This window comes from Atractosteus spatula, chromosome 12, assembly GCF_055471065.1.
Source record: "Atractosteus spatula isolate fAtrSpa1 chromosome 12, fAtrSpa1.hap1, whole genome shotgun sequence".
Classification (NCBI taxonomy): Eukaryota; Metazoa; Chordata; class Actinopteri; order Semionotiformes; family Lepisosteidae; genus Atractosteus; species Atractosteus spatula.
The window spans coordinates 24179356-24203779 of NC_142717.1; the positions used below are offsets into that span (position 1 = coordinate 24179356).

Here is a 24424-nt window from a genome sequence, read left to right on the forward strand (position 1 = left end):
AATACAGTATGAGTTATGTTCATGTATGCAATGGAGGGCAAGGTTGATATGGTATTTGAAAGGAATAGGGTGAGAGTTATTGCTAGTAGTTTCTAGTTTGCTAGAAATAAATTGATATGGACATATTCCGAGTGGAAAAGAAGAAGAAATATTAGGTACATTTGTATGGAAGCTTCAGAAGTGGAAGGAGTCGAAGGTACTGTAGGTGCTGTACCAATTGGACACCAGCCGAAGAAGTTAAAGGGGGTCCAATCACTGCAGCATTCAAGGCTGTGCCCAGAGTGTGGTCACCAGAGATGGTGAGGGCTCTGAAGTCCTGGGGTAAAATATTTAATTGCTAATTGAACATTTCGCCCTAGAAACTGAATTGTAGTGTTTGTGGTAGCGTAATACCTTCTTGTAGGAATATCATTTTCATTATTTAGGTTGCATACCTGGCTCTAGGTTCAAATGGAATCAAATGGAAGAGTCCTTAGTTGGTGTAGCTACACATACAGAAGATTTGCACAGCAAACACAGTAATGGACAAATGTGGAGTTTGTCTTTATTTCATGTAGTAGATTGTGACTGTTTGAATAGCAGGATGGAGTTCACCTGTCAAGGTGAACTTGATCAATATTTAGTCTTGCTATCCAATTCTGTCCAGACAGGGAAATTAAATATAGCCAAAGATTTTAGAATTTCTCTTTTTGACTGCTTTTTCTCTCTTTCTCACAGACAGGTGATGTTCTCAACTGTCTGAGGTTTTTTTTTCAGTATCATCCAAATTCTTCCTGAACACAGGTATTGAAGGTCTGTGATCAGTTTACAAAGCAACTGGTTGTCTACAGATGTATTCAAGAAACTTTTCACAGCCAAAACAACTACTGCAAGAGACTATTATTCAATTTAATCATAGTGATTTTTCCTACAATTTTGATGTATGAAACAAATGTGACACACACCCATCTAAAGTTATTGTAGGAATATTGCTACTCTTTGATACATTAAAGAGGCTTTCAGCAGTTTGCTTGGATTATAGAATTGGTAGTGTGGTGATGCCCTAGGGTGTCACATTTTCTACAGTATCTTTACACTATGCAGTGTGTATTGCTACTTCAAGTGTTATTGCTACTTTTATTATTGATATTTATTTAACATTTCATATACTGTGATATATAAAATTAATAAAAACATCAATTTTCAATTACAATTCAAAGAAACCTTACATAATGTATAAGTATTAAGATAAGATTATTTTATTGGCCATATACAATTTCTTGTATTAGGAAATTGTCTTTTCACATACCCCAACTTGCTCTCTATGAGACACACAGACAGGGAGAGAAGCTTGGGGTCAGAGCGCAGGGTCAGCCATTTATATGGCACCCCTGGAGCAGTTGGGGTTAAGAGCCTTGCTTAGGGGCCCAACGGAGTAGGATTCCTCTGCCAGCCGTGGGATACAAACCAGCAACCTTCCAGCCACAGGCGCAGATTCTTAGCCACAGAGCCACCACACCACTCTATATTATATATAGACACCAATTAAAATTACTAATGTTACAATTACTTGCAGAGGAACTAAAACCAAATGAACCAGAAGTGTTTTGAATTAAATTAATATGAATAAAAAACGCTGAATGAAAACTTACATGGAATTACTGAGACACACACTAAAAAACAGCACATTATAAATCTAAAACATTTTCTAAGTTTATAAGTGCTTATATTACTAACATAAATTTGTTCAAGTATATGTTTATTGTTATTAATTTTATCCTGCAATTGTTCATGGGAAATTAAGTTTAAACTATCACATCAAAACTTTTCCAAAATAACTACAGCAAGTGATTGAGTTAAAGAATTTGATACAGAAAATGTTTATGAAGAAGGTGGAATATTGTTGTGTACCTTATTTTTAATTTTCAGTTACAGAAACGTCTCTTTATTTACATTATTCCAAATTAAGTGGACTTAAAAAAATAGTTCAACAGATTAAATTCAGCTACAGTTTATCTAACATCTAAACCAGGTGGAGGCTGCACACTGGTGGTGGTGGAGGGGAGTCCCAATAACCTGTAAAGCGCTTTGAGTGGAGTGTCCAGAAAAGCGCTATATAAGTGTAAGCAATTATTAATTATTATTATAACTCACCACAAATGCCACCTATTGATCTTCTTTGGGCAGGTAAAGGAAGCTAAATTTGGCAAGCTGTATCATGCTGTGGTATACCACAGTTTGCTTAACAAGGACACAGGTTTTGATGTGCATTCTGGGTGGCTGCATATGTACATTGTTACTTTTCCAACTGGTTTTAACTACCTTATTTTTTATCATTTTTATAGATCTGTTGAAACAAATCTGTGAATTTAGAATCCTTAGGTTAATCCAATAATGCGTCATCCTCTTTATGCTCCATACATGTATTCCTTGAAATTACTGTGGATTAAATAAAGCAATTTAACAATACTTCTTTTTGAAATCTTCATATTCTATCTTGTGTTTAGCTCTCTCCCGCTCTGTTGTTTCACACCTCTCACTGCCATTGCAAGTCACTGATGTTCTAAAGGAACAACTATGCAACCATGAAAACGTTTTTACACATCTGAAACATTGTCCAAGCAGTAAACTAGGAAAAAGGCTAAATGAAGCATGTTAGGACACTTTGCATTCTACTGAAGAAAAAGATTCCATATATATATTAGTTTGGGAAATGGAAATAGACATTTCTCTGAATAATATACTGCTTTATTGTTTGATGCTGATGAATAAAGCACACTTGTCATTAATCTACATGAATGTACAAAACATTATATTAATTAAATAACTGGTTGAGACGTTTATGTACCACTGTGGGCTTATTGTTTAACAAGTGACTTTAGAAAGGGACCTAAATACAGTTAGACAATCAGTGCAGAAAAATTCTGGGCCCCCTTACAAAACTATCACTTAGAACACATGAATTTTACATCAAATTATTAAATCAAGAAAAACAAACTGTGGTCATCAAGAAATACAGGATTTGCACTTATTTCTTTGCTAAATTACTTGATTGAACCACTCATCTGCTTCAGTGGTCAAAACAAACTTGTTCAAGTTGTTTAAGAAATTATGATTAAAAGGTGACCCATAAATTTACCCATGTGGTTCTCCAGGCTTGCCCCACCGTAACAGAATATCTTCATTACTTTCCAGCCACTTCTGTGTCTGATTGTGATCATTGAATACGAGCAGCACTTTTTGTTACAATGTTCAATGGCCCAATTTTATTGTTATAGAAGAATCTCTAAAATTTTAATTACAAGACATACACTCCAACATCAAATATTATAAAGATTGTGTGGTACTGACATCCTGCGGTCCTGCCATCTATTTAGCAGCTATCTATTTTACATTTATTACCAACTAACTTCTAAAATAACAATGGCAGGTCTCTCTTAAGTGTCTATTCCATCATTTTTCATTTGCATCAAATTGATCCTTCAAATCTGATTTAAAATGTAAGAATAGTGGTACTTTAGCATTGTAGGTGTAGGAGAACCACATTACTGGAACTCCAGATGCTTGAGGGTCATTGCGAATAGAGAGGAACTGCTCCAGAATGCATAAAATGGATTGATTGTAGAGACTCTCTCTGGTGTGGATTTTTTTGCAGGTGCATTAAAGACAAGGCAGTCAGGCATTTTCAGTAATTTACCTAACATGTCACTGATGATGAGCTTACAAAATGATTAAATATTAATCTGAAATATCTCATGTACTATAAAACCATTCATTAAAAATAAAACAGGAATAGTAATTAAAGGTAAATGCTGAAGGCCAATACAAAAGTGATCCTTACCTTTGTATCTGCTCTTCAGATTCTTTCTGATTTCTGATTTGTTTCATATTGTAATAAAAATTAAGTTTCATCTCCAGAAAGATCTTTTTATGACTTTCACATTTCTTATTATTAGATGAAAATATAACAGTAGAAATAACCTGATGATCTTTAAATTTGTAAATTAAAATAATTAAACGATTAAAAATATCTATGTTCAATCAAATTAGTAACAACACCCAAACAAGCCTACGTATTTGAATGTATAGTGTGCTTCATAGTTTGGCATTGACTTACAGTGCCTATAGAAAGTCTACACCCCCCTTGGACTTTTTCACATTTTATTGTGTTACAACCATGATGTATTTAACTGAGAATTTTTGCCACTCATCAACACAAAGTAATCTATAATGTCAAAGTAAAAAAAATTCAGACATTTTACTAAATTAATTAAAAATAAAAAAACAGAAAATAATTGAATGAATAAGTATTCAACCCTTTGTGCTTTGACACACCCTTTGTGCTTTGACATACCTCTGAAGTAACCAACTATCTTCTCCAAGTCACATAATTACGTGACTGGAGTCCACCTGTGTGCAGTTGAGGTGTGTCACATGATTTCAGAATAAATACACCTGTGTCTGGGAGCTTCCCCACTTTGTGCATTTCCAGGGAAACACTACGCCATAAAGACCAAGGAACATTCCAAGTAGATCTGAGACAAGGTTCTTGAAAAATACCAGTCAGGGCAAGGATATAAGAAATTTATATCCTTATTGAATATACCTTGATGCACAGTGAAGTCCATCATTACAAAGGTTAGAAAATATGGAACAACTGTGAATCTGCCCAGAACTGTCTGTCCTCCATAACTGAGTGTCTGGGAAAGATGAGCCATAGTAAGCTAGGCCACCAAGAGGCCTACAGCAACTCTAAAGGAGTTACAGTCCTTCACGACAGAGATGGGAGAAACTGTACATGAGACTTTATAAATCTGGCTTGTACGGAAGGGTGGCAAGAAGAAAGCCTCTGTGATATGAAAAAAACTCATATCTCATCTCGGCTGTAGTTTGCCCAAAGGCATGTGAGAGGATCTTTGGAGGAAGATTTTTTGGTCTGATGTGTCCAAAATTGAACTTTGTTTGGCACAAACCTAACACAGCACATCACACACCTCTACAGTGAAGTATGGTGGTGGCAGCATCATGCTTTGGGGATGCTTCTCTGCAGCAGGGACTGGAAAACTCATAAAGATAGAAGGAAAAATGGATGGAGCTAAGTACAGAAAAATCCTGGAGGAAAACATGCTGTAATCCGCAAGAGCACTGGGACGATTCGTCTTTCAACAGGACAATGACCCGAAACATACAGCAAAAGCCACAGTGGAGTGGCTTTAAACCTAAAAGGTTAATGTCCTGGAGTGGTCCAGTCAAAGCCCAGACATCCAATCTTGTGATAATGATACACTATCACTTGGCACTGTTATTTTCACTTATCCTTAAAAGTAACAACTCACGCTTCACAGCTGCCAAACAACACACAACATCCTCACAGCTGCCTTCTTTGTCATGCCTGGCCAGCCAGAGTTCAACCACAAACATCCATGCATTGTCAGAGAGCCAGGAATGGTTCAGCAATTTACAGACCACATCTGTGAGTTTGTCTAGTTATGTACAGTATCTGTCTGTGAAGAAACAGTGATCCCTATCCCTAAGTTTATTCAAATAATAAACCTTGGGTAAACAAATTGCTGAAGCCTACTGTGCTGCACTTACATTACTTCAAACAGGGTAATGAATCTGTTAAGAGAGAAATCAGATCTGAACTTACAGCAGAAATTAGAAAGGCCAAATTAAAGTATAAAGAAAAAATCTAAGGATAACTTAGTTCTAATAATTTGTGAACTGCTTGAAGCAGAATGAAAACCATGGTGGGACTGAAGGACAAAAGTAATCTCTCCAAAAACACAATGAATATTGATGGTCTAAATAAATTGCTGGCTAATGAACTAAATGGTTTTTATCATAGGTCTGAGAAGAATGACTTTAATGGAGAAATCAATACACGTTGTGTTTCCAACATTTTCAAGAAAACAAATGTTTTCGGACCTCATAACATCATTGGGCAGATACTGAGGTCATGTGCTGAGTAGCTCAGTATTGCAGTATATTTCATTATCTCTTCAATATCTCTGAATCAGCAGAAAGTACCCAACATTTGGAAACAGACAAAAATTACTGTATACCAATTGCAAAACACAAATTGTACAAGACATTAATTTATTTTAGAACAGTGGCATTGACCTCTTTAGGTCATTTGACCTCTGATCATGGGCCTGCATTGTTGGATTATTTTGTTGAGTGGTGTAACAACTCCAAAGAGTAACAATACAAAGAGAGTGTCACTACTCTCCATTGTGTGTAATTCAAAATCAAAACTGTCAATAATGTGTAATAAACCACTTTTCATAATCTATGACATCTCCCACTTCACTGAGTATGGATTCTGTTCTACTTTCATTAACATCTCCAGAGACATTATTGGTGAAATCCAAAAATGAATTTGGAAATGTAGAGAAATTTCTCAATTCCTTGTAACAAAAAATCTGGATATATCAATCATGGATGTGAGGCAAAGAAAGGATACAGATATAATAAGCAAGGATTATTAGTGCTGGATAATGAACTAATAAACCAAAAACATGATGGGAGATTCAGATTCCTTAGTTATCTAAATGGCTGAACATCACATATAAAGGGTGACATTATGTTTCTGTTTTTTTTAGTTAGAGATCATTTGTTTGGTGTGCTCTACTCTAAAACATCAAAATATCATACTTATGTAAGTGTGAGACCTGCTCTGTTGCAACAAATATTTAACATATTACTGTATACATTTCAGATTCGTACTCACTCACAGGTTTGAGCAATCACACTATAATCAACTCAGCAAATTATCTACTGAAACTCTGTTATTGTACTGCCATGGATGTATCTGGTACCCCTTTAGGGTTAACATCTTTGAACATTCAATAAAGGAGACACTTTGTTGAGAGGGAGAAATGTGTATTTGTACCAGTATGTATTAAATTGTGTGGTATTGATAGCATACAATATATACCTGTAAATAACTTGTTTTTATATCATATATATAAAACAATACATCTTATTTGCCACAGATACATACTGCAAGTACCGAGTTTAAGCATTCAGCTTCCCATTCTTCTCTACCACTTCAAAAACACAGGTATTTCTGCTGCGAATTTTTCACTATCATTTTGGTCATGTGTTTAGGGATAGCAAGATAAAAAAAATCAAATAAAGATCTCTTGAAGAAACGCTAGTATGGACACTAAGGGATCAGACAAGACACAGAAATTAGCGCCTTGCCTGAGCCAGGAGTGGACGCTTTGGAAAAAGAGTACCTGTTCAAAAGGAAAATGGAACAGGACAGAGAGCAACACAAGACTATGACTAAAATTAATCAACACACAATTTTTCTTTGAATTTTCAACACTCTCTTAATCCCAAGAACCATTTCACATCAAAAACCTTTTGGGGGAAAAGAATATGGGAAAAATCCTGCAAGTTTTAAGATGCTGAAAAAATTTCCTCCAGCACTGAGATTTAAATGCCAAAAAAGAGGACATGTCCAGGAAAATACAGATGTATGGTAACCCTAACCAAGACAAAGACCAAGGGAGTGAAAGAAGACCCCATAAAAGAAACAGGTTTTCATTTGTTTAAGTCCTAAACACCTTAACAAAAAAATGATGATACTGTACATAAAAGAAAGAGTGCACACTGGATAATTATTTTGCCGAGCTACTGTACCTCTCCACATCCTGTTTTATGATTTGAAGTCCATTGTGGGTCGTTTTACAAATTTCGCAATGATTCTGTCTGTAAAACCTGTGCAAAAAAATAAGACGTATTAGGAAAGAAGAATACTTGGGGAAAAAGCGAGATCTTTCTTACAAAATCTACTTACTTCACCTCTTGCTTCAATACCTCCAATTCATGCTTAAGCCACATAATGTCTGATAAATAGTTACAAGGATTAGCCATGGCTCTGTGTGTTTGTAATATAACTTTTATTGTATTTCTACGGCACAACTGTAGGCTAGGTAGTGGGTGTGCGTTAATATAAGGCGCTCAACCACTGTCCCGCCCTGCTGTTCACTTGCTGTAACTTTCCAGTCATATGTAGTACATCAGTACAAGACGCTGGTTAGTTCTGGAGTTTCCAATCCTGCTCCAGGGAAACCACTGGTTTTTATCCCCCGTGAACACCCAATTATATCAAAATAAGCATAATTTCAACTGCTTTAAATTGTTTTTAAACAATTGTAAGAGGTTGCCTTTTAAGTATTGTCTTTCATAGGTAGTTTAAAATCTCCAAAAGAAGAAAAAAAGAAACAAACTTACAGCCAAGCAACTTGTTGGTTTAGTTAATAATTAATTTAAAGATCTTGACTGATAACTTGCAGTGTTGTGGGTTCCCAGAACCACGACTGGGATTGGGAAGCTTTGGTTTATTTACTAAATTACACAAACGTTAAATTGATAAAAAAAATTGAACTATTATGCATTGTAACTGTTTTCTAAAATATTCCACAAACCTTTTGAACAGGCTCTTGTTTGTATTTTATTTATAACAATCATATCATCGAATATTAATTACGGTATCTAAAATACGCTACTTAGTTTTATTTTTACATTTTAAATTCCGTTTGCAAAACAACTGAGTTTCCAGTAATACAGAAGTGAAAATAAAACCATTGAGGGGAAAAACAACTTAAAGGGGATTTTGATGCATTATTGTGAAAGGCTAGGGTTTAAGAATATTTGCTTTAGTACCACATACAGCTGATATCAAACCATCACTAGTACCCAGAGTAACAATTTCTTTATATTTATATGTTAATACATTATTACTGTTTATTATTGCTGTTGTTTACGTAGTCAGAAGGTACAAATCTTGTTGAGAAGAAACAAGAAGCTTTTTTTTTCTTTAACAACGAAGATGTCAGACACTTTTCTTATGGTAGCTATCGATTTCGGCACCGCATACAGTGGCTACTGTTTTTGTTTGAAGTCATGTACAGAGCAGATCAGGAGTGTGTTTTGGGGAATGGAGCATGGTCTGAGAACTCCCAAAACACCCACTTGCATTCTGTTTAATCAAGAAGGAGATTTCCAGAAGTTTGGGTATGATGCTATCTTGACATACCACCGAATGAGCAAACGAGATGCTAAAAAGGCATACTTCTTCGAAAATTTTAAAATGGAATTATACAACAAGGTAAGGTTTCTACAACACATGTGTGTTTAATTATTCAGTGCTTATTTACAGATACAGAATACCTACATATTGTTATACAGAGAGATTTTAACTACCAAACATATAAATTGTAATGGTGCAGATAAAAGATGATGATTGCATACAGTACGTTGTGCAGAGAACACATTCTGATAAAGCATTGGTTAACATGTGCAGTATATAGTGAATGTAGTGTTTGCTCAGATGTTAGTTGCTTAATTGGCTTGAGAAGTATTAAAATATTATTAAAGAAAATTCACAATACACTGACCATCGCAACATGTAGAGAACATATTGAAAAATCTTTCTACAAAAAAATACATAATCCAGTAAGATAAAAAAGGCAATATAAATAATTAAATAAGTCACTAAAAGCTAAATAAATACAAACCATAAAACAGAAAAGAAGCAATTAAGATAGAAATGGTAAGAGGGAAACAGTATTTATTTTCATTGTTTTAGGCTTCTAAATAGTCTGATGATATTTTTATTTCAACTTTTGAATTCAATTCAATTCAAGCTTTATTGTCCCCTGTGGGAAATTTATTTTACGGCACAGTCAAACACAACACAATGACAAATATACATCACCTAAAGGGAAGAGAATACAGTAGTGTTATAGGAGATAAGAAACAAAGAGACAAGAGACAAGGTAGTTAGTTAGTAGTTTGCATTGTTTAAGAGTGTAATTGCAGTGGAAATGAAAGATTTCCTGAGTCTGTTGGTTTTACACCTGGGGGCACAGAGGCATCTCCCAGATGGGAGAAGTGTGAATTCTCAATGGAAGGGGTGAGACACACACTCCCTGATGCTTTTGGCTTTCTTAGTCACCCTCTGTTTGTAAAGGATACTTAAGTTGATTTGATTATTCCTGATTACTTTGCCACTTATATTCACTAATTTACCCAGCCTATTATAATTACCGGTACTTATGTTGCCAAACCAGTAAGTGAAGCCGTATGTTAAGACACTTTCAATGAATGATTTGTGGAAAAGTGTAAGAATAGTTTTATCTACCTTAAAGTAGCTGAGTTTCCTAAGAAAGAAGAGTCTCTGTTGGCCTTTTTTTATAGATAGTGTCACAACATTTGTCCCATTTTAGGTTTTTGTCAATGACCAGTCCCAAGTACTTGTAGTCATTGACAATTTCAACAGGCTGACCATCAATTATAGTGGGTTGATGGGGTGTTGTATTTTTCCTGAAATCAATAACCAGTTCCTTTGTTTTTGAAACATTTAACTTTAGAGAGGACGCATTGCACCAGTTAGTAAAATCATTTAGAATGGGCCCATGATGGTATTCTGTGTCCTTTAATAAACTGACCAGGGCTGTGTCATCAGCAAACCTAATGAGATGTCTATCTGTGTGACCAGGGCTGTGTCATCAGCAAACCTAATGAGATGTCTATCTGTGTGTTTGCTTATGCAACCATTAGTGTATAAAATGTACATTAGAGGGGACAAGACACAGCCCTGTGGTTTCCAATTGATGTGTAGCGAATGTCAGGTAAGCACTTCCCCAATTTGGCCTGTAGAGACCTGTTAGTTAGGAAGTCTAGCACCCACATCAAGTTACCATTCAGATTGAAGTACTTTGAGAGTTTCTGCGCAAGCAACAGTGGTTGTATTGTATTGAAAGCGGAGGAGAAGTCAACAAATAAAATCCTTACAAAGGACCCTGGTTGGTCAAGATGTTGATAGACCCGATTTAACAATGTGTGTATTGCATTGCCTACTCCTCTCCTTTCCCTGTATGCAAACTGCAGGGGGTCGATGAGGGCTTGTGTCCTCTTTGTGATGTGTTGCTTCACTATTCTCTCAAGAGTTTTCTGCCCGGCAGTCTAGCACAATGCACATATATCGGGACCAGTAAACTATTAAATTTGTGACAATAATTTAGGTGCCCATCAATTGAAATGAGGGAGCCTCATGTCTTGGGGTGTCACTCTGTTGGCTTTGGAGTGGATGCCTACTGCCAACATCCCAGAAAAAGAGGGACCACACGGGTCTGGTGGCTACCCCTCTCAAAAAATCTGGAGTGCAGGGAGGCGGACTGGCAGAGTGACACAGAGAAAAATTAAAGGGAAAAAATAAAGAAAGAAATACTGGCCAGTGGAGCATAGAGCATAGAGCCCCATATGGTCAGCAAAGAAAGAGAATAGGAGAGGCAAGCTCTCTACATCCTTGGTGAAAAAAAAGCAGGCATTGTTGAGTGCCAGCCTTTGTTCAAAGTGCCCACCTCATCCTTTCAACCGGAATCTGGGAGCTTGGCTTTTGGGGTGTCGTTCTCTAGGCTTCAGAGAGGTTTCCTAATGCCAAGCTCCCAGGAGAAGGGGGCCGCATGCCTCTAGGAGACAGCCCTGTTGACTAGCCAGAGATGCAGAATGGCAGACTAGCAGACTAGCAGACTGATGTACTGGACAGAAAAGAGCCAACAGAGATCACAGCTGTGCTTTGACCCAAGTCTTCACTAAGAAGAGTGGTGTCACTGAATTCTTGTGAGACAGGAAACCCTACTTGGTGGTACAGTCGGAGGGCCAAGGAGCTGATGATTCAAGGGACAATGCCCTTGAAAGGGGGTCTCATCCAAGACCAGTCCAGGTGTGCACTTTCAACTCAGTTTCCCAAGTTCCTTACTCTGATGGAAGCGCCCGGGGGCGGTTGGCACCAGATTCTCAGACGCCCTTTGGACCAAACAGGGGGAGACATCTGCAAAAAGTGGGTGACAAAGTGACGTGTCCTCTATTCCCTTCTCATCCTCTGGAGCCCCAAGTCAGCACAGCTGCTGGGGATGTTTAAAGCCCAAGAACACAGGAATCCTCTGGGTGCTCAGGCTAATGGGGTGTTGCTCACTTGGCTTCAGAGCAGATTCCTACTGCCCCTCTCCCTAGGAAGGAAAGGGTAGGCTCTGCTGGGGTGCTGGAAGGTGGCTAAGAAAGGAAAAGAAAAAGTGACCAAAGCAGTCCAGAAAAGAGAGTGCAAAATGAAGGAAAGAGCTCTGAAATACTGGAGAATGAGGGCTGCCCCAAAGAAAAACCAGGTAAATGGCAGGAATGAGGACAGTTGGAGAAAGGGACCAATGTTCAGGACAAGGCTTAAGCAGGGATAGGGGCTGCTTTTTCTGTGGAATAAAGGCAAAGGCAACGTGCAGAGAGATCTTGGGTCCTGGATGAGAGATGCTGCCCCTGGAGTGGGCAAAAGCATATATTGCAGACATACAGCCTGTATTGTTTCCAGCAGTGGTCATATACTACTAGGTTATGACTATCAGAGTACAGCCTCTTTTACATACACCTTTATCATCATAAATAATTTAAGTATGGCAAATCTGTTCAACTAAATGCCAGTGTACCACTAGAAGAAATGCCATTAATTTTAATTTTAATTGTCTTTGTAGTTGTGTTGTAGTTACAATACCTTGTAAATGTATGCAGACCCTTAGTCTAAATAGTTTCCACATTTTAAAAGTTGCAATTGTGACATTTTGAAGTAGCAATTTATATTTGTTATATACATAGCTTTCTCTGCACATTAAAGACTACACATTAGCTCTGGATGGAGCAAAGTACTGGCTAAACATAGGGGAAAACCAACTGTAGCAAACCAAAATTAATATAGGGTAACAAATATACCATAATAAGCCACATGATGAGTCACCTCTGTTAGTGTGCAATAATAAAGTATCTCATGATTTCAGATAAAAAAAGCACCTGTGTCAATTAAGTTCCTTATTCAGGTTGTGAATTTCAAGCTGTGACTCATTAATAAAGACTAAGTATCTTTAAAAGGAATGAAATAATTAAAAAGCAAAGATCGGCAGAAGGGTATAAAGATATCTGTGAAAAATATGTCTTTGAATATCACTGTGAGCACACAGTATATTTAATCAAGAACTGGAAGGTGCTAACAACAACTGAAAGATATACAGAGAAAAATGGGTGACATTGGTCAAGATTGAGAGGAAAATTGACAAAAGTACTGGCAAAATATGAGGAAAACCAGCTCTGCTCTGCTAAAGACATAAATCTAGGAAGAAAATTCACCTTTCAGAAGGACAGTGATCCCAAGCATAAGGCCTAAGCTACAATGGAGTGGCTTAAGCCAGTGGTTCTCAAACTTTTTGGACCAAGTACCACCCCTAATCCAACCAAAGCATCCAAGTACCACCTACAAGTCATGATCTCATAGGAACCCCAGAAATTCTCAATGACCAACATGAGTGCGCGTGCACACACACTCACACATACATATAATAAATATTATAATAATAAGCTTTATTTGATATAGCGCCTTTAAAGGTGGCTTCTCAAAGTGTTTTACAGAAAAAAAAAACATTAACAACAACTAATAAAAAAGCACCATTTCAGTGAGAGGGGTGAGCCTGTTTAGTTGAGCAAAGCAGATGTGAATTAATTTTTCGAGCCTTGATACAATTCACAACAGAGTCTAACAGATATTAAATCGTCAGGCATTTTCTTGACGGCAAAGGTCTCGCGGTGGATGTTGTAATGCGTACATTAATTTCTGGAGCAACCTCTCTAATTCGTGCAACTACACCGTTATGTCGGCTTGTCATTGCTCTAGCACCTGTCTGTACACCTGTCTGTCTGTACAAACCCAGACCCATTTTATCCAGTCGAGGCCATTCTCTTCGATAAATTCATTCAGAAGCTGAAATATGTGCTCTCCTGTAGTTCCTGTTGGTAGCGGTTTACAGAACAGAAAGTCTTCATGGGACATGCCCTCAAACTCGTATCTAACGTAAACGAGCAAATTGGCCAAATCGACTACAGACTCATCTAATTGCAGTGAAAAACATCTGCTCATCTTAACGCGCTCTATCAGTGTACTTTTGATATAATCCTTCATTTCAATAATTCTATGAATGACTGTGTCTTTCAGGGGGAGGGGGGCAGCAGGTCGAGCTGTTTAGCAGCTTTTTCTCTACACATAATACGTCTCAGCTCTTTTGCCAAGGTAAATAAGGTTCTTCAAAAATAGTGTAGCTTACCTGCTTTAGCAATACGCAAGTTTGCATTTTTCCGCGTTTCCGTTTTTATTTCCGTATTTATTTAAAGTTTTTATTTCATGCGCATGGGAGCGAAACACAGTGACGCTCGGTGTATTTTTCTCAAATTAGAACAGTTCTTAAATATTTTTCTGTTATCACGCTTTCGTGTGCTCACAAGATTACCTGCGTTCATAGCACGTATTTCTATGCATTCCTGTGTTTAGAACGTTGGCATTGTTCCAAAAACACGCACATTCTCCTTTCTCCCTATTTGCTGGAGATACAGTAGCTTTTTTTAAATACAATTGGTCACTTGCGTCCGTAGCACGCATTCCTATAGAGTGGTATAGAATTACAGAGTATCTCTTGTGTCCACTGAAGTATTAGCGCGCACTGTATCGTAGTACGTAGGCTGCGTATTCGACACATATTAAAATACAAAATATGAAAACCCGTCCCGATTTTTCAGCGCACACGACACAGTTCCAGGGTCATTTGGCGTACCACTTGGCAGCACTCCACGTACCACTGCCGGTACGCGTACCACAGTTTGAGAACCACTGGCTTAAGCAAATGGATGTCCTTATGTGGCCCAGTCAAAGTCCTGACTTGAATCCTATTGAGACTCTCTAGAGAGACTTGAAAATTGCTGTCCGTAAGTGAGCCCCAAGCAACTTGAGAGAACCTGAGCAAATCTGCCAAGAAAAATGCAGATTCCAACACAGGCCTAAAATTCCATCAAGCTGATGGTAGAGACTTACCCAAGACCACATGACCATAGCTGCAGCTAGAGATCCTTCCAACAAATATTGAATTCATGGCTCTACATACTTTTGTAATTAATATATTTCAGTTTCTTATCTTTAGGTTTTGCTAACATATACTGTACCTCATTTTGCCCTTAGTAGTCCTCAATTTGAGCATTCCGTATTTGAATAAAATTTTGAGTTTCAAAATGCATATCATTTTGAAATTTTATCAAATGTGACCACCATTGGAAGGATCTGAATAGTTTTGCAAAGCACAGTGTAAGTTTCTTAATTTGATGTTCGATACATATAAAGGCACTCTGTGGCACAACTAGGGCTTGGAGTTTTTGATTAAAAAACATTCTAAGCAATGGTAAGATGAATTTAAATACAACTAGTGGAATTCATGACAGTTTGTGATATTATGTCACCTGTCAACTTACTGTCTTAGAAGACTAAGAATTTCAATGACAGTATTTAGAGTATTTAACACAATGTCTAAACCTAAAGCTAAAGGAGACTCGACAACTCACTGAGAAATTTTACTGTCTTTGGCAAGTAAGTACTGTCATAAAAGTACAGTCATAAATAACTGAGCATCAGTTAATTCAGTTTTGTTACCTCTATTTCTTATACTTTATTTAATTTTTAATTTGTGACTTTTCTTTGATTTTTATCTTTCTTAGTGCTTCATTTTTGTTTTACTTTTATTTTTATAAATTGATTAACTGCACTTTTGTTACTATTCAACATATTTCTTAGGCCCTATGGTTTAGGATGTGGGAGATAGGGATTTAGGGTCAGTAACTTAGGGGATTTATAACTTAGAATCTTTGTTCAGTTGTTTATCTTGATGTTTTGCTCTCCTTGTAAAACATCAATGAAAATATTTGAACTCAAAAACACAAAACCAAGTTCTGTTTAGACACATACAGTAGACACTAGAAGGGATAGCCTACCCCACAAAGTCAAGATGGTAGGAGATAAAATAATTAAGTGAAATCACTTTTATCATACAGTATTTTTTATCAGATTTCAATAATAAACTACCAGCTTGAAACCTTTTGATATAAATTTAAATAAATCAAGTGGATGGTTATCAGCTGATGATTTTCTTCAATTATACACTTCTCCTGTATCAATTTTCAAGTAAATGTGATGAACCAAACATATGTTTCAAACAGGAACAAGTAATAGGTTTATTCCATGCTGAAAAAAAGAAAAGAGAAAACACAACGTTTCGGCCGTGGAGCCTTCTTCAGGTGTGAGAGAGACAAGGCAGTAGGCAAAGGTAATGTAGTGGGAGAACAAAGGCTGGGAGGGAGGAGGAGTGAGAGGTGGGAGCAGGGGACAGAAAGAGAGGCCAATCAAGAGGTGTGAAGTCAGAATAGGTGTAGAGAGGTGTGAAATGAAACTTCCAATGAATGGAGAAAATTTAAAAGAAGAGTAGTCTGTCGTTAAGAGAAGGGGGAATGTGTGATACTAGCTGCAGGATAAGTTTGTTTTCGGTGGTCTTTCTGATGTATGAGTTTGGAAAACCGTCTTTGAGAACACAGACGGAGAGATTAGAGTGGTCGTGACCGTCAGAGGTGAAATGTGAAACAATGGGCTTGGAGAGATCTTTAATCTTCACAGCCCTGACATGTTCTCTGAAGCGGTCTCTGAGTCTCCTTCCTGTTTCTCCAATGTAGATGGCTGGGCATTTACTGCTAGAGATACAGTAAATAAGGTTGCTGGAGGTACAGGATGCCCTCTGGGTGATGCGGAATTGTCCTGAGGGGCCTTGTATGAGTGTGGTGTTGGATGTATACTTGCAGGTGAAACAGCGAGCTCTGTTGCAAGGGAAAGTGCCTGGTGTGGATGGTTGCTGAGGGCGGTCAAGGGAGCTGTGCACAAGAAGGTTGCGCAGATTAGGTGCTCGGCGATATGAGATGATGGGGCGGTCAGAAAAGAAGGCCCCGATGGAGGGATCATCCTGTAGGATGGAAAAGTTTTCGTTAATAGTCCTTGGGATAGGATGTGTGTTAGGGTGGTAGGGAAGCACCAAAGGAATGCGGTTGTTACGGCGAGAGTTCCTGATTGGGTTGATGGTCCAAGGGGTGTTTTTGGCTCGGGCAAGGGCCCTGTCAATAACACTGCTGGGGTATCCTCTGTTGATGAAAAAGGAGTACATTTTGAGGGCTTGGTTCTCGAAGTCGATGTTGTCGCTGCATAATCGTCGTAGCCGAAGGAACTGTGAAAAAGGGAGAGAGTTTTTAGTGTGTTTGGGGTAAAATGAGCTATACAAGAGATAGCGGTGTGAATCCGTGGGTTTGTAATAAACCGAAGTGGACTTCGGTTCAGGTACCCACCTGAACTATATGTTTCAAACAGATGAAAGTGTCTTGAAAAATCAATTAAAATGTTGCAAATACCTATAGATTGTAAAATGTTTTCAGATTTTTTACAGTTGTGAAACAAAAATATTTCCAAATGACAAAAATGTTTTAAACTATGACAAATTACAAAATGTTTTTAAACTAGCAACTGACTGTTCTCCAGGTTAACTGTTAAGGGAAATACAAGATTGCAAGCGCTGCTTAGCATAAGCAAAATTAAAAACCATGAACTGGAACCAGGAACTTGCATTAAGTTAAGATATCTGCTTGTATAGTAACCAATGATCTGTTCCTTTGTAAACCAACATGTTGTTACGTTAGGTATTATACAAGATTAAAGAAATTTATAAAAGGCAGGAAACCTCTTAATTCAACACCTGTTTCAACAGGTAGTTGTTGTTGTTGTTAAAACAGGCAGTTTCAACATGCGTTGTTGTGTGTGAGCTCAATAAATTGTCTAAAACTTAATTGTCTGCATCCGTTGACACTCCACAGTAAACGTCATACACTATTATCAGTTTGTGCATTCTTAATTTTATTTCATCAATAGATTGCTTCACACAGTTCCAAAATGGGGACTCAAGTTTTGTCTTATTACCTAATTTGGTACTTTAAGAACAGCTTTTATCTTTTATCTTAAATTTTGGTAAAATGAGAGGTAACTTGATCATCTGCCTACAGCAGCTGTACACTTTAGCTTTTGGCAATATCAAATCCATAACTTGTATTGTTGTTGTAATATATTTATTGGTGTAAAAGTACTTGTGGAATTTAACTTCTTCAATAATATATATTTCCCTGTTATTGAAAACAAGGCTCAAGAAGATATTGCTTTTTACATGATAACTATAACTGTACAATTTCTGTACTTTTCAGACAATTAGCAGTAACCTAATGATCCCAGCAAAGAACGGCGAGCCTTTGTCTGCACTGAAAGTGTTCTCAGAGAGCCTGCGATATTTGAAAGATCATGTGTTAAGAACTATCAAAATGCATACAAGTGGAAGAGAGTTCATTGCCTCCGATGTCACCTGGGTCTTGACAGTGCCTGCCATCTGGAACTCTGCAGCCAAACAGTTCATGAGACTGGCTGCTACCAAGGTAGGTCAAAAGAGTTGTTGTGTCCCTGAAAAATGAACTCCATGTTCTGTGTATTTATGCAGCCATAACTGAAAAAAGCATTGATAGTGTAGTGTGACTTAACTTGTCAGAATGTTACCTTAATTAAATTAAATCTTATAGAAAATACAAGGGGTGGAGAAAATGATACAATATACAGTATGAATATATTCTATATACCAAGCAATATATGAATATATGCCTTCAGAACAGCTTCACTCCTTCTTGCAATATTATTACACAAGTTTTGAACTGTTTCTAGTAGGTATTACAACAACCATCCTGTGGTGTCACTCACCACAGCTGCCCTTGGAAACCAGGAGCATTCTCACAAGGGCTCATGGTTTTCCACAGCTCACAGCCATGACTGTATCTCCTTTTTTTTGGCCTGTCCTCCTTCTTTCTAATCAGGACTCCAATTACTCAATTAGTTCTCTCTCTATTTAATACAGAAGCGCCTCTATTGCTTCGTTAATCATCTGCTGGCCTTACTGCCACATTAACTTTCCTCCTCTGATGTGATCTGACTTAGACAGTTGACCCTCCTGGCTCAGTCTTAAGCCTGGTTTTGGGAGGAGACCCCCCAAAAAGCATGTTTTCCATACAGACTGGCATTGGCCTTCCTGTAGATCGTTCCGGCAGACCAGTATCCTACTCAGCCTTCTTGCTGGACCTCTCCGCCTTCCATTGTGCCCTGGAGCTAAGCACATGCTTCGATTAGATCATTGAGCACCTGGTCCACTGGTTCCAGGGCCAAACTCCCTGATCTCCATACTGTCTGGCTGGGGCTAGCTAAGCACTGCCTGCCAGTTTTTACTTATTCAATTATCCACCAGTTCCCACATCACTATCTCTCTGCTGTTCCAGAGTGCTCTTCCTTCACAGTCGGGTCTCTTCAGGCATTTTCATATCTCTCCTGTCCCTTACACTTGGAATCTGAGTGGTGTTAGTCAGTTACTTCAAATTATGAGTATTTCTGGTAGGTTTTCCATGTTCCAGGTTGTACATGTTTTTGCTTTTTGAAAAACTGTTCTGGAATACATCTAAACAAATGATAAGAAGCCTCTGTACTTGATCTGATGAACACCTCCAAAAGATATACTTGTTAGATAAATTGGTGTCTGTAAAATTGTCCCTGTGTTTGTGTGCACAAGATTGACATGGATTGACTGACCGCTGAGCCTTTGAACAATGTTCCTTTCTTCACCTTTTTAGTTTTTTGTAATCTCTCTTCTGATTTTTGTTACTCGCCTTTTATTGTTTGATTACCTTCTGTGGATCCTGATTCCTTTGGTTAAAAATAATATTGCACCTTTTTTAAGACTATTCTTAATGTATTAAGCAATTGTTTTGAACCTTTAAATTTGTTGGTTGCACAAGAAATGTTTTCAACAATGTCAGATTTAAAAACTGTACAAACTTCAAGTACAGACTACTTACACTTACAGTAAGTAACACTTGTAACATTTTACAACTTTATTATGTTGCTTTCTTATTTAAAAATAAAAAAATCTAAATGTGTCAGCATATGCTTTGTCCATGTAGCTATATACTGTATCTGCAGTGTGAACGTGTGCTGCTTTCCTTTATTTAAATAAAAACAATTTTTATTAATGCTTCTCTTTAAGGCAGAGCTGGTGTTAGAGTTAAATTCTGAGAATCTAATCATTGCCCTGGAGCCTGAAGCAGCGTCAGTGTGGTGTAAACAGCTGCCTGGTAATGGATTCTTGGCAGAGGAAGGAAGTCAAGAAAAACTGGAACAGTGTTCTGAACACAGTACATCGTTGTGGACTGTGGAGGTCAGTAAATTTTCATCTATAAAATACAGACATTTCTTTGTAATATTCGTTGTATTTGAATTCTGTACAAGAATAGGAAAAATACTGCAATTCTCACCTCGCTGGGGTATCTAAATCCACACTGAACAGGTCCTGTTCAAGTAATCACATTAATCCTGTCCTAGAGTCCTTGGATTAGCTTCCTATCAGGTTTTGTGTTGACTTCAAAACTTCCTCATGCTCACTTATAAGGCTCTGTGTGCGTTGGCACCTCAATACCTATCTAACTTGCAACCTTCGTTCATCTGTCTCCTGTTACTTATAATCTTTGGGTGACTGGATCTTCTCTTGCTGCGCCCCTAAGCTCTAGAGTTCTATCCCAAGAGAGTCACCTTCCCTGAGAGCATTCAATTCCACACTCAGAACTATGTAATTGTTGTCAGTGCTCTCTCCTTGCATCTTGTACTTCATTGTAAACCCTTGTCTTTAACTCTACTAATTTTCTTATCTCCTACAGTGTCTTTGTTAACTTTTCATCTTTTTAGAGTAAAGTGCATTGAAAAGCTACTTTTTAAGGCACTATCTAAAATAAAAGTATTATTATTATTGCTATTATTATTAATAACAATAATAAAATAAGAATATTATGTAATAATTTTGTGAAAGGTGACATTAAAATGTAAATAATCTTAAAGATTCATTAAAAATATCAACCTTTAAATAAGAATATTTAGTCTATTTAAAATTAACAATGATGACTGTCAGGTAAAGATTGTCAATGAACTGCAGGCTGAAACATGGAGGTTTTAATATTGATGTTGAACAATCATTTGGTGTGAATTAAAGTTAATTAATAAACCCTTCTGATACATTCCCACTGAATTATTTTGTGCATTTAAAAAAGCATACATGAGCCAGTGAATTGAGAAATAATTTAATCACATTGCTTTTTTCATTTTTCACATTTTCACTGGAGGCCTAAACTTTACATGTTCACACTTAGTGATACATATTTGTTTTATAAATATATTAGTAAAGATCAAATATACTGTTTATTTTATAAGTATTTGATTGGTTTCAGTGAAAATCTGTACAGAAAGTACAGAACAATTGGGATAGGTAACAATATATTAATCAGCATTACAAGGCACAGGTTAACTTAACAGTTTATCTGTTGATTTGTGTAATATCTATCAGAAATGCCTGTGATAAACACTTTAAGACTTTTCAAGTAGCAGAAAGTGGTAGCTACATACCTTACCTAGATTTACTACTAAATAAATTCTGAACGACATTTATGTGCATGCTCTTTGTTAATCTACTGCTCTCTGCGTGTATGGCAAAAACATAAATATTATTTTTATTTGCTTTTGTATGTACATTCACCTTTACCTCTGCTTATGTGTTATTTCTGCAGGGGGGACCATTGACATCACAGTACATAAGGTCTTGGAGGGTGGATATCTGCAAGAGCTTCATAAAGTTTCAGGAGGAGATATGGGAGGAGTGTCTGTAGACAAGAAATTCAAATCTTTCCTCAGAGATATATTTCAATCTGATCTGTGGAGCAAGTATGAGAAAGAATTCCCTGGAGAATTACAAAAGATTATGTATGATTTCTGTGCTCAAAAATGTGTCTCAGAAGAGCAAGACATATACATTGCACGTCCTTACAACTTAACAAGATCTGCAGAAGAAAGGCAAGAAATAGAGTTATTTTTTAAACATGCAGAAGATGCATGTTGGTCAGATGGAACTATCAAAATTGGGCATAGGAAACTTCAGACCTTTTTTGATGACAGTCTTAATAAAATTGTTGAACAAATTAAGGCTATCTTCTCAACCCCAGAAATCAACATTGATTACATACTATTGGTAGGAGGCTATGCTTCAAGTAAGTTCCTGCGAGACAAAATCCATCAGGAGTTTAGCAGCTCATGCAGAGTTCTCTGTCCCATTGACTCCCAGATGGCCATTGTAAAGGGAGCGATTCTCTTTGGAAATGACCCAAAAATAATAGCATCACGAGTCAGTGGTCTGACTTATGCCATTGCTTGTTGTGCAGAATTTAACCCCTTATTTCACAGGCAAGACAAGTGTAGAGTAAATAAAACTGGAGACTATGTGTACTGTATAGACCTCTTTAAAAAACTGGTGGAGAAAGGTCAGTCTGTAGCCTGCAATGAAGTATCAGAATATATCTTTGGGCCAATAGATGACGACCAGGAATTCATGTTTTTTTGCTTTTACAGCACAGAAAGGCTGGATGCCACATATGTAGATGAGGATGGGATCCAGAACATTGGTTCATTTTCAGTTCCAATGCCAAAAGTGAAACTGGGGAGAAATCGCAGAGTTAGAGTAGATGTGAAGTTTGGTTTGACAGAAGTACAAGCCACAGCTACTGATTTGTCATCTAATGAGACCCAATCCATTAGACTGGACTTCTTGACAGTATAAATTAGTAGAGATGTTTCAGGCTACATACAGTAGCAGGGATGGGGATGATATAGAAACTGCCCTTCATACAAAAATTCTGAGCAGTGATAACCATTGTTAGGAGAATTAGCTATTCATTTATAAACATGAATATATTTCTGTAAAAAACTTTTACTTTGAAATTATGGAGATTTATTGTACCAAATTACTGTCCCTGAAGCAAAGAGTAACTCAAAATGCAGCAGCATTACAGGCATTCTGCATTACCAGTCAGGAGGTAGCCTATATCATGTTTACAGTTACACTTGCATAAAACCTAAATATAAAAAAACCCCACAAACACACAAAATAGAATATTGGTGCTTTTTTCATTGGGTATTCATTAGAATTGTTTTATGACCTTATTAAACACATCATGCATAGACTATAAGTAAATAAAACCACATATGGTCAGTACTACAGAAACATATTAGCGCCAGAGGAAGAATAATTTATTGCAGTTAAGCAAGATAATATTATATTTAAACTCAATATTATCATGTTTAAATACAATGTTTTTTTTTTCTCTGTGGCGCTAATTCAGGCTTTCATACAGTACATCACTATCAAAACGATTGTATTGTTTTGTTCCTTTTATAATTGAAATGTATTTTTGTCATCTCACCAGAAATAAAATTGTGCAGTGATATATTGCGTTTGTCTTTTACCTAAAAATGTTGTGTGTCAGATGTATGTAGAAACATAGGCTTTTGCTTTCATAATATAAAATATTATGTTAAATTTAATTAAATGTTACTTTTACATTTGAATGTATTGTTGATGTAGAGTGGAGGACTAACTCTGGTGTGCCACTGTGTATTAGTGATGGTAATCTCAGCCCTTCAAAACTGGTAGTTTAGTGCCTCAGTGTGTGAAGGTTTTTGTGTTCTTTTATTTAGACAAAACTGTTGTTACAATGATATTTGGTGAAAAACTAAAAGAATACTGTCTGCAGTTTGAGCACACAGAGTTCAGCAGTGTGGGATTATCCAGTGCAATGAAACTGTGTCGTAATTTAAGGTGTGTAGGCAATAGTTGGTGTTATTATTTTTTGCCTTATATATCAGGATTTTGTCTATGAACCTAATGCACTGTGTAGTGGACTGATGCATTTTTTTGTATAGCAATGCTTCACTAATAAGCAATTCTAAGTGAAAACTCAATTTTGTCTTGTGAAGGTCTCTTCACAAGACTCTTATTCATCGACGCTTTAAACTTTTTTAAAATAATATTAATAAACCTGTATTTGTTTAACGAGCACAATCCAGTGTCACTCAATGAGCTTTAGAGGTCATGGGGACTCCCCTCTAGCACCACCAGTGTGCAGCACCACCTGGATGTTGCGACGGCAGCCATAGTGCACCAGTACACTCACCACACACCAGCTATCTGTGGGGAGGAGAACAGAGTGATGAAGCCAGTTCACAGATGGGCAATTTTTAGGAGCCCATGATTGGTAAAGGTCAATGGGAAATTTGGCCAAGACACCAGAGTAACACCCGTACTCTTTTCAAAAAACACCCTGGGATTTTTAATGACCACAGAAAGTCAGCACCTTGGTTTTATGTCCTATCCAAAGGACAGCACCTTTTTACAACATAGTGTCACAGTCACTATACTGGGGCATTAGGACCCACACAGACCACAGGGAGAGCACCCCCTACTGGTCCCTCTAATGCCTCTTCCAGCAGCAACCATAGTTTTTCACAGGAGGTCTCCCATCCAGGTACTGACCAGGCTCACACCTGCTGAGCTTCAGTGTGCGTGGCCAGTTGTGAGTTGCAGGGTGA

The 24424-nt window shown here is 37.3% G+C and overlaps 2 protein-coding genes across 2 annotated transcripts in view; one reads left to right on the plus strand and one right to left on the minus strand.

Annotated features, from left to right (window-relative positions):
* LOC148822815 (uncharacterized) overlaps positions 1–7833 on the minus strand; it is a 30959-nt gene extending 23126 nt beyond the window's left edge. The window contains exons 1-2 of the mRNA XM_088929654.1: positions 7790–7833; positions 7633–7710 (exon numbers count right to left, since the gene is read on the minus strand). Coding sequence (XP_088785780.1) covers positions 7633–7710; positions 7790–7833 — 122 coding nt within the window. The remainder of the gene's footprint in view (positions 1–7632; positions 7711–7789) is intronic.
* An 826-nt stretch (positions 7834–8659) lies between these two features.
* On the plus strand, positions 8660–23894 carry hspa12a.3 (heat shock protein family A (Hsp70) member 12A.3). Its single transcript, XM_088929385.1, has 4 exons — positions 8660–9103; positions 18136–18360; positions 20007–20177; positions 21574–23894. The coding sequence occupies exons 1-4, from the start codon at positions 8825–8827 to the stop codon at positions 21670–21672; spliced, it is 774 nt and encodes a 257-aa protein (XP_088785511.1). The 5' UTR covers positions 8660–8824; the 3' UTR covers positions 21673–23894.
* Positions 23895–24424: the final 530 nt, after the last annotated feature.

Excerpts from the sequence above, each read along its gene's own strand:
- hspa12a.3 (XM_088929385.1), top strand. The coding sequence starts at position 8,825 with ATGTCAGACACTTTTCTTATGGTAGCTATCGATTTCGGCACCGCATAC. Across the intron at positions 18,361-20,006 it reads TGAGACTGGCTGCTACCAAG|GCAGAGCTGGTGTTAGAGTT; the intron begins GTAGGTCAAAAG and ends CTTCTCTTTAAG. Across the intron at positions 20,178-21,573 it reads CATCGTTGTGGACTGTGGAG|GGGGGACCATTGACATCACA; the intron begins GTCAGTAAATTT and ends TTATTTCTGCAG.